General features: G+C 52.3%; 2 protein-coding genes across 2 annotated transcripts; both read left to right on the top strand.

Annotated features, from left to right (window-relative positions):
• Positions 1-3,465: 3,465 nt before the first annotated feature.
• On the top strand, positions 3,466-4,444 carry KRP23_8104 (NmrA-like family domain-containing oxidoreductase notO; the record flags this gene model as incomplete). The annotated part of the gene is made up of 3 exons (XM_067893504.1): positions 3,466-3,806; positions 3,887-4,048; positions 4,114-4,444. 3 exons carry the CDS (start codon positions 3,466-3,468, stop codon positions 4,442-4,444), a joined length of 834 nt encoding a protein of 277 aa, XP_067743027.1.
• Positions 4,445-6,918: 2,474 nt separating this feature from the next.
• KRP23_8103 (RxLR effector protein SFI6) lies at positions 6,919-7,389 on the top strand (the record flags this gene model as incomplete). The annotated part of the gene is made up of 1 exon (XM_067895881.1): positions 6,919-7,389. One exon carries the CDS (start codon positions 6,919-6,921, stop codon positions 7,387-7,389), a length of 471 nt encoding a protein of 156 aa, XP_067743026.1.
• Positions 7,390-10,941: the final 3,552 nt, after the last annotated feature.

The following is a 10,941-nucleotide window of genomic DNA, read 5'->3' as shown; positions in this document are numbered from 1 at the left end:
CACCTGATCGAATGCATGAGTGGCACCTTCACGGGTAGCCAACTCAACTGGACCGTGATCGAGAAAGAAGCCTTTCCGATTGCACTTGCCTGCGATAAACTCGACTATCTACTACTCCGACCGCAGGGGTTTAGAATGTTCTGCGATCACCGCAACCTCATTCACGTGTTCGCTCCCGACGAGTCAATTAAGAAGCATGTAAAGGGGAAGTTGCTGCGGTGGTCCATGAAGCTGATGAACTACACGTACATCATCGAGCACATCGCCGGACCTCAGAACGTCTGGGCCGACATGATTAGTAGGTGGGCCGGCAATCATTCCCCGGTCGCCACCACGATCAAGAGGATTCGTACCGACACACCAGCAACACCAAGTGCTGCAGTCCGACCAGAGCTGGCGACGGAGGACACGGGGCCGATCATCTCGACGCTCCGACCTCTCGATGACGACCATTTCGTCTGGCCAACTTTTGAGGACATCTCAATGGTGCAGTCGACGTCCGACCCTCCGACCAGAGCCGAGCGCACCACGGACGGAGTGCTCATGCTCAACAACCGGATTTGGGTACCTGCTGAAGCCAAGGACCTGATCCAGCGACTATTTGTCATCGCGCACTGTGGTGCTCAAGGACATCGTGGCGGAGCTGCCATGGTGGAGCACCTGCGTCGATTGTTCGCGATCGAACACCTCACCACATTGGTCTCTACCTTTGTGGGCCAGTGCCGTCTGTGCCTGCATTCGAAGGGGGGGAGCATCATCCCCAGACCTTGGGGTGAAACGATTGAATGCTCAGAACGCAACGGTGTTCTACATTTCGATTTTCTCTACATGGGCGAAAGCTTTGGAGACTCCAAGTACATCCTTGTGCTCAAGGACCACGCATCTCACTATTGCGAGCTTGTAGTGGCCGACACAGCCGACAGCGCCGTGACCGTGGAAGCGTTGCTAGCATGGCATGCCCGGTTTGGCCTGCCACCGATTTGGATCTCCGATCAGGGGTCGCACTTCAAGAATGAAGTGGTGACAGAGCTATCAAGACGACTGCGCACGCAGCAGCAGTTCACGCCCGCGTACTGTCCGTGGATCAATGGCTCGATCGAGCGCGTCAATCGGGACATCCTCCAAGTGATTCGAACGATGATCTTGGAGTACAAGGTTCATTACAACGACTGGACGTACCTGGTGCCTATGGTGCAGTCCAGCCTCAACCACACTGCGGTGCCTTCACTCGGCAACAGAGCGCCAGTGGAGCTATTTACAGGGCTACCATGCCCGACGCCTCTCAAAGAATTCTACCTGCACGATGCTGGTGGGTTGCAAGAGGTGCCCGACAGTGACGACATCGACAATTTTCTCGCCAACCTGCGAAGCAGTATTCAAGACATGCACAAGGTCGTGAGCGACCAACGTCTGAAACAGAAGCTGCTGAACAAGAAGCGGGGCCGTGGAGAGAAGATTGTGAACTTTACGGAAGGTGATTTCGTGTTACGATCCAGAGTCGATGAAAAGAGTGGCAACAAGTTACTTGTCACCTGGGTTGGACCTTATCGCGTGATGCGCGCCGACGCACACTCCTTCCTCATCCAGCACCTCATCACGGGCGCCGAGTTGGACGTACACGCCTCTAGACTCAAGTTCTATGCGGACGCCAGCTTGGACGTGACAGAGGAACTCCTCGAGCACATCTCAACGCAAGGAATCGTCCTCGCTGTGGAGAAGCTCAAGGAACACCGATGGAATCAAGCCATCAACGACTACGAGATTTTGGTACAGTGGAAAGGACTCGAGCCAATCGAGGATTCTTATGAACCGCTGGCTAGCTTATCTCGGGACGTTGCGACATTGGTGACGACGTACGTAGCCACCGCTGACGACCAGCTGCAGGAGCACTGGCAGCGCGTGACTACAGGTGGACAGCAAGTGCAGCACGAGTCTGCAGCTCCTACCTCGACGGTGAGACCAGCAAAGGGCAAGCGACGCCGCAGGTCAAACCAACAACGACAACCAGCAGCCATCCAGGCCGTGCCTGATGACTCGCTGGACGTTCAGGCATCCAATAGAGGTGATCTAGCCAGGCCTGCGCTGCAGCCGCCGGTGGATCCACCTGGAACTGAATACGACCAACTCTCAATTGCCTCTGAGACACCGTCTCATGCGGTTCGGGATCGACGACTCAACATGCCAAGGCGCCCTCCATCCATGGGATGCGAAGCGGTTCGAGCTGAGGATCAACATGTTAGCCGGCGAACGCGCTCGCGGACTACGAAGAGTACGACGCAGCAATCCGCTCAACGCTGATGTGAAGGAGCCTGACCAAGATCGACCGGGGCCAGACAGGATCTGACTGCCAAGGTTGTGACGGGGAAGCAGGACCTACAAGGCGGCGGATCGACACGCCAATGCAACGGATTCTGACCAAGATCGACCGGGGCCAGACAGGATCTGACTGCCAAGGTTGTGACGGGGAAGCAGGATCTGCATTGGTGGAACCCACTTAACGCTGAAGCGAAGGAGCCTGACCAAGAGCTGCCGTGGCCAGGCATGGATCTGACTGCCATGGTAGTGACGGGGAAACAGGACCTGCAAGGCGGTGGAATCAGGCTTTGAGGGCTGTGTAGTGGATTCCTGGTATCAAGCCAGCTTCCACCTCCAGCATGAAACCCCAGAGTTTGCCAGACTGCGAGAGATATGGTGCATCCATATCAATCACAGAGTTGTGGTGACTGACCTGGTGTTTCCAGAGCCAGCCCACTTCATGGCGATGTCGAACACCAAGTGTTTGATAACAGAACAGGATCTTGTTAGCGGCCGCCAGTGATCCTTGTGGATTCACTGGATGTCTTACATATGCCCTCTTCTGCTGCAAGCAGCAAGAAGGTTTCATATCTGCATCTTACTGCATTGAGACGGATAGATGGCGACGACTATCAACTCCTCTCACTTTCATTTCTGCTAGCTACTGCACAAGCACCTGCAATACACTAGGCTACAAGTTTCCAGCAGGATCGCCACCTGCCCTGCCCCGTGTTTTCAAGTTGCTTCAACCTCCGGAAAACACTACACTGCCACCTGCGTCGTCGGACAGAGTGCAGCGTCCTGGGGTCGATGAGGCAGGACGCCACTTCAGGAATGCAACGCGGAATTCACGAAGGTGCTGGGCTACTCGCGGCGGGCGCGGCTTGTTCCTCCAGCAAGGGGTGCGATTAGGACAGCATACGGCTTTGGACGGATCTCGGTGATTACGCGGTGAGGGTCCAGCAATCTGTCGTGCTGGGCAAGAGTCAAGCAATCGGTCGTGCCTGGCTACTATTGACGCCATTCTCCCAATCGCTCAGCATGCGAGGAGGACAAGTGGTTCTTGCTGCGCTCTGTGTTCTTCTCGCAGTGTTGCTCAGCGGGTTTTCCATTCCCTCACTGTTCGCTTTACCACCAAACCCACAAGTCGAATTCAAGTTCCAGCAAGAAATGTTGGCCCCTTCCAAGCACGCGCTCGTCGTCGGTGCATCGTCTGGCATCGGTCTGGGGGTTGCAAAAGAGCTTGCGCCCATGGTGGCCAAGCTGACACTGTGCTCGAGGTCGCACCCGGCGGAACTGTTGGAGACGATCAAGAGGGAGAACCCGAACGTGGAGGTAGTTCACGAGAAACTGGACGTGTCGTTGATGCACGAAGTTCGCAAGTTCACGACGAAGCACGCGGAGACGAAGTTCGATTGGATTGTGATGAGTCCGGGGATCATGACGTTGAATGGCCGAACAGAGACCTCTGAGGGTCTAGACGTGAAGATGGCGACGCACTACTACGGAAGGTACGCGATTGGTTTGTTGCGGAGACCGAGTACTATGCGTAACCTTACTGACTTTGCGTTCTTGGTGTGTGGCTGGGCAGATTTATGCTCGTTCACGACTTGCTGAAGGGGCTGAACCGCCCTGGTGTGCGAGTTCTAAACATATTGTCTGCTGGCGAGGGCGGCAAAATCGACGTAAGCGACCTCGACCTCAAGCATACGTACTCCGGCTCAAGCTGCGCAGCCGCAACGACGCAGTACTCGTACGTTACAGTGGAGGACTCATTCTCTTCCTGCCAAACTGACTCGCTGTATGTTGACATCGCAGAGACCTGATGACCCAGGCCTTCTCTGAGCACGCACCAGATGCCTCCTTCATGCACGCGTCACCTGGGTTCGTGAACACTGGTTTGGCCAAGCAACTGCCTGGGTACTTGCGCGTGCCGTTCAAGGGACTAGCTGCACTATTCGCTCGTACTCCTGAAACGTGTGGCAAGTACATGGTGTCGGCGCTTCTGAACGACGACTATGCGAAGGGTTGGAAGCTGCTGAATCAAAACGCTGTGGTGGTGTCCAAGACCAAATACCACACGGAAGAGCTCAAGGACACAGTCTGGAAGCACACGCTGCAAACCATTGAAGACGTCATGAAACAGTGAAGAGGAATGGCAGCATAGTGATAATACATCATGACTTTCGGCCTTCGAGCCCACTTGTATCTGGGATGTTGCCTCTCTCTCCGGCTTATTCGGCGATCGATTTCCTTCTTGCGTGTTTTCCCCTCCTAGTGCATCGGATTATCGTTGATGGTCTTGAGTGTTCCATGCAGTCTTGCACTGGGTTGCGGGTAACTCCTGCTCGTTGGTCGAGCAACTTTCAGCCGGTTGCGTAGTTGTCATTGAGCAATGCCGGCACCATGTGCTTGGCGCGCGCCGTGGAAGTGCGAACGAGTACTGCTGGTCGCATGTAGAAAGCGCTCGGCGAAAGCTTGAGTCATCAGGTTGCTGTACCATAGCAAACAACATATTAACAGACGATGTTCAAATGGAGAAGTAACGTTAATCTACTTCGAGGAAAACAAGCGAGCGAGTATTGCATCGTAGCCACCGCACAGCGTTTGAAGCCGAGGTCGTCGACGTGGTAAGCTTAACCACGATGGCTCAATCCCAAACAAGTCGTAGATCAGCACGTGCGAACTTATTGTGTCGATCAATGGCACGCCCAGCTTCTCGTGAACTACCTCCATCTTGATCGTCTTTAATAGCGCCGCTGAAGACGACCTCGACCACAGTGTTAAGTTTGGCCACGAACAAGCTCTTTTGCAACACCAAGACCAGCGCGGAAAATGCACCGCGTGCTTGACGGGCAGGGGACATTTCTTGCTGGAACTTAAGTTTGACTTGTGGCCCGGGTTTGGTGATGGAGTTAAAAATGAGAGAAGGGAATGCTTGCCGAGCAGCACTGCAAGTGCGCAAACAAGAACAATTTGCCTGGCTGGCATATGTGCGAGTGGAAAGGCAACGCAAATGCGAGGAACCTTGCAGTGATTTCTCGACCGCTTCCACTTGATGGCACAGATTGGACTGCCAAACACGCATACGCCCTAGAACCCTATAAACCTATACAGGTTGGGTGTCTTCCTGGACACCGCGGACTCTAAGGTTTTCACGGGTATGGGTGTCGGGACTCTGGTCGCATGTTCGCAATATCGGCCATGCGGGGCGATTGAGCGGGGCGAGAGTGGCCGACCTCGGGTTCGCTGCTAAACCACCGAATCCGCTGCCGTGCGATGGACCTTCATCGTTAACGGGAACCAGCATCGAAGCGAGGAGTACACGTAATACAAGACACCGCGGATAAGGTTGCCGGCGACCAATGCTAAGCCGCTATCGGAAGTCGATCGGCGACCGGGGGTATGATGGTGATCCGAGCAAATAGTAACCCAACCTGGGACGACGAGGGAGTTTTTGATGTCAATTCCGTCTAGCCGGCATGTCATCAAGCTCGAAACTCCGTCGGTGCATGGAGAGCCATTCATTCCGACGCACGCGAATTCTTAGACGTGAATAAACATGAATTTTGTTCACGTTCGTCAAGTACCTTGACAAGGTGGTTTCTCCATCCGTCGAGCCAGCAATTTAACTTAACAACACCACTCAACAGGAAGATTCGCCGATGTTGTATTCCTGAGGGGTGACTTTCTCTGTTGTGGTCACTGCAGTATGTGATGATTTGAGTTATTCTTTCGGTTGTTACATCGTGATCATCACATGTAACTGTGCGTTTGTCATTGCCAATTAAAAGCGCGCGACCCACGTCCGCATTTCCAGATGGGATAGAATGCTAGATTGGCGGATTGGGATCCTCAACTTGAGAAGAATAACATGTATACTACTGGTATATCAATGAGAACTTCTCAGCACGACCTGCATTGGGACCATTCGTGGGGTACTTGAACGCAATCAGATGCACCATGCTTTGCAGTCTTTTGGCCCCTCCACTCTAATCCGCTCGAGATGCCTTGGACGAGCTACAGGTATTGTACCGTAGTCTCAAACATTTTACGCTACGTTTGAGCTAACCATAGTCGCGCATGGCAGCAGATCCTCGTCAATATTCTGGGACAATGCCAGAGAGAAGTCAATCCTACGTTCTCACATCCTGACCCAGGCTCCCTGGCAGAGTATTCATACATGTATCAATACTATAACTTCCTTTGCATCAGTACCGTTCGCTCAATAACACCTATAACGCTTGCAAGCCTATTCGCAAGCGTTCAAACGCAGAGCATTGAACCAAGAAGATTCTACCAGTGAACTCGAGCACCTGTGTTGCGCAATAACAACACGCACAGTACATGTAGTGCGCACACGGCAAACGATGCGTCTACATGATCGTCGAGCGATCACCTACTACATGTGGAATCTGAACAGCAGTGATTGTACACGTACACCGTAATCACTGTAATTTACATGCAGTGCAAGCACCCGCTTGCAAAGTTCGGGAACCATTGGTCTTTTATTCTTACGAGAACTGCCTGCTTTTGGTCATTTAATCTCATTCTTCAATTTGCTCTCCACCGCTCCAAGGTCCACTACTTATCAAGCCCCTGCCCGAGTCCAGGCGATCTACAATGCGTCTCTCTTACGTCCTGCTGGTGGCTACTGCGACCACCCTCCTCACTAGCGGCAACGCGCTGTCTGCAGCCACGAACGCCGACCAGACCGCGGACATCTCAACGATGGGGTCACCGGACTCGGTAACCTCGCTCGAAATTGGGAATGGCGCTGGTGACGAAAAGAGGTTTCTGCGAAGCCACAGAGCGGAGGAGGACGATGACGACAGCAACGAGGACGACAAGAACGACGAGGACGACGAGGACGAAGAAGAAGAAGAAGAAGAAGAACGAGCGAGCGGTACCAACCTCTTTTCAGCGACGAAGCTGGACGACATGTTGCGAAAGTCTTCATACCGTGTAAAGAGGTTCAAGAAATGGAAGGGGCTTGGCTACACCCCCATCAAGGTCCAAAGCAAGATGGGCAATGACCTCTACCAAAAGTACAGGCACTGGTATTACCACGGCCCGGGTGCACGTCGCAATTAAGATTAGCGCGCAAGGGCACAACTGGCTCACGGCTCATTATCGGTGCCGCTGAATCCCGAGATGGAGAATAGAGGTGCACCCTGTGAACCGGACCCGGTGTCGGCTATCTGCCGGCCGTTTGCCACACAAAATCAAGATTAACGTCGGCGTGTGGGGCCTGGTGACCCTTGCACGTTTTCAAGACCAACACCAAGACGCAATGGACCTGGCGGACCCTTCGCGCTCAAGATCTCGCCGCCACTGCACGGAGGACACGGTAACCCCTCTAGTGCTCAAGACTCGCTACCAAGACGCAAGGGCAAGGTGGACCTTCGCGCTTAGCTCAAACACCACCACACGGAGGGCCTGGTGGCCCCCTCGTGATCACGATCTCCCACCGACAGCGCTTCGGGCCTGGTGAGCCCCTCGCGTTTCCATGCAAGCACCAAAGCACAGAGGCTTTGGTGGCCCTCTTGTGTACCTGTTCTCCACCCGAGGCAAGAGGACTTGGTGACCCTCTTGCTTCCATGCGTGTCATGCCGAATCACCCGGCCTAGATGTAGGGATCTTCGCATCTCAGTGATACAGGGAGTGTATCGTTAGTATTAATACTAACACAATAGACAATCCTGTTTCCCCTTGACTGTCGTTTCGTCTCATGAACACGGAGAAGCCGGCTTCGGAACAAACGGCAAAGCAACCAACACAGGCGTCGGTGCATGCTACGGTCACTACGAGTGAAGTCTCGAGTGATACAAGCACCTCGGAGCCGAAGGGGCCACCTGTGAAGGTTTCTGTGCTTGAGACGTTCCTGGGCGCAGATCAGGGTCGAAGACGTCAATTCCGATCAAACTAACGGCTGCATCGCTATCGAAAGCATACACCAAACGCCGACACGACGAAAAAGCGACGGCTCAGCGAGAACCGGACGATATTTTCAGTGAGAGCATAGATGCTTAAGTCCGCAAGAAGAGCGAACAGGAATTGGTGAGTTTGCATCGGGATGAAATGGAAGTGAACGAAGTTTCCTGACGGAAACATGAGCGCTACCATTCGAGCGAGAGGTGCTGAATAAAGTTGTGTGTGCTCGAGAGGACAGTCGAGAAGTGTTCGAAGAGCGACTATGGCGTTTGCTGGTGAATGACCGGGGGTTGCACCTGGTAGAAGACGACGGCAATCAACAAGAACCAGGAGAAAAGGAGACAGTAGTAGAAGAACAAGTTGAGCAGCAGGGAACCAATGTATCACACACCATGTTAGCTAGCGACGCATTGCCAACCTCTTGTTCGACAGAATATTTGACCACCTGGTCAACAAGACAGCCACGAGCTCCCCGAACCTCACGCAGCTTCTCAATGGCAAGGACAAGGTCGTGGTAGTCACGGGTGGAGGCCGTGGGATTGGGAAGATTATCGCCGACGGATTCGTGCAGAACGGAGCCAAAGTCTACATCGCGTCTCGCAATCTTGAGACCTACGACTAAGGAGCTCAATATCAGTGGTCCTGGTATCTGCATTTCCGTTACGAAGTTGTCTCTAGTAGGGATTCAGCTATGCCTTGCTTAAAACGTTGTGCACCTTGTAGCTGCAAGTGAATTTGACGAGTGCGAACACAGCAGCTAAGAAGCTCCACCTTATACAAATTGCTGTTACTGTGTGAAGCTCCACAGAAAATCCGTAGTGCTGTATCGAAATTGTTGTTTGCTATTATTTGTGGTGGCTTCGAACTCGTTGGAGACAATCCCAGCGTCTTCGTGTTCAAGGTCTCCGACACTTCTCCTAGCCAAGTGCTTCATCTGTATGCTGTTTAGCGAGAGCTGCTGAGATTTGGAGCTCTGCCGTGCACTGGAGCTCACTAAAAAGGTTTTTAGGGGCCATCGAGAGCTGCCAATTCGCATCTGCCACCTCCTTGGGGTACATTTCCAACCACGCCAGTGCCACTCCACGATAGTCTCCAAAGCGAGCGGCCGCTCTTTGACCACGGAAGAATTGTTCGTAAATGGATTTAGCCTTATCTTGTCGCCGTTGGGCAATGGTGGCAGCATCTAACGGAATCAATGGGGAACTTCCAATTGTTCGATAGCCTTCCACAGCACTCCAGAACTTCTTGTCTAGCTCAATCGCGTTTTGCTACCGGAAAATTACGGATAAGTAGGTTCGGCTTCTACCTCCTCACAGGTTAGTGCGATTCCCTCCTGTTGCACTCGAATACCCGCAAGCATTTCCTGCTTATTTCGGCAAGGATTTCTTGCTCATAGTTTTGGAGACCTTTTCCAGGTTCAACTCCTTCTAATAGGTGTATGCGGTATCCAGATGGAATAACCAGACTTCATTAAATGAGGTACTTTCCTCATTTCCTCATCTTAAGACAGGTAAGGTGAGGGAATCTTCAAAGTAACATGAATCTGCCCTAGTTAAACGTACTGAAATAATCCTATCAAATGCTATTCTTTGCTGCTAGCAATTGTTGAGACAATTGCGAATGAAAACTTAGATTGGGAGTCGAGATGACATTTAGTTAGAAGCCTTGTCCTGTAGTAACACTCCTGCTTGCTACATTGCTCTTAACCCTTCATTCACCAATGTCCGGAGAGCCGACAACCAAAACCTCATCCTCATCCTCGTCGGAGACGTAAACATGATTGGATTGCAATTTTACGTCGATGGTTTAGGATAAGCAATCGGCACACCATACAGACGTAGGCATGGCGTCAAAACGCTACCGCGAAAGGAGGGGTTCTTTCATACCAGTTTGTGACTTTGGGTGTGTGTGTGTGTGCGTGCGTGAGGGGGTGGGGTGGGGTGGGGGTATTACCGAGGTGTGGCACTAAAGCGTTGTCTTCACGCTTCGAGTCGCAACAGTACTAGAATATTGTCACCAGACTGGGCCACATCTTCCATAGCATCGTATATCTTTTTTGCACAGAGATCAATGACAACCTTCATGGCATCTCTTTTGTTGCGTTTACGCCGCTTTTTCACTAACATCTGAACCTGGGATATCTTGGGTAGAGACCATTGCAAAATGTCGAGGACGATTTTTGAAACCATCCACCCTAACAGATCTAGTATTTTGTTTCCAGCATCTTCCGATAGTCGGTCGGTCAAAAACGCTTTTATGGGCGCTGTCAAGAACTCTGCCTTTGGTGAGGAGGCGTCTTTGTCATCGTATGCTCTTCATCGACGGAAATACTAGTAAGGTCGCTGTGCTCACACATGAATATCATGTACGTACACCTTACTAGCTGTACTGCGTTGTGATTTGCACTTAGTGAGAGACCAGAGCATCAAATGCTTCTTCAAGAGACTGTTATCGTCGTCGCATGTCACATGGTTGAACTGACAATTGACAGGGTCGTTCCGTGTGTGGATGGAGGGCGATAGAGTCCCAAGGAACTCCCCATGGATGTGTTGGATCCGGCGTCATTACTCCACATCTTAATCCATGGTCTTCTGGTCTTGCGGGGCGATCGATGCCAGCAGTATCAACTTCTGTCTGCGTCGAATCTATAGAAAAAAATCAGCAGGGAGCTCTATGGGGTCTTGGACACTTCATCTAATGAGGGCAGTGCCT

This window comes from Phytophthora ramorum (assembly GCF_020800215.1).
Source record: "Phytophthora ramorum isolate Pr-102 chromosome Unknown Phyram_PR-102_s0007, whole genome shotgun sequence".
NCBI lineage: Eukaryota > Oomycota > Peronosporomycetes > Peronosporales > Peronosporaceae > Phytophthora > Phytophthora ramorum.
Note: the sequence above shows the minus strand (reverse complement) of the source record. Positions and strands in the feature narration are given on the sequence as shown.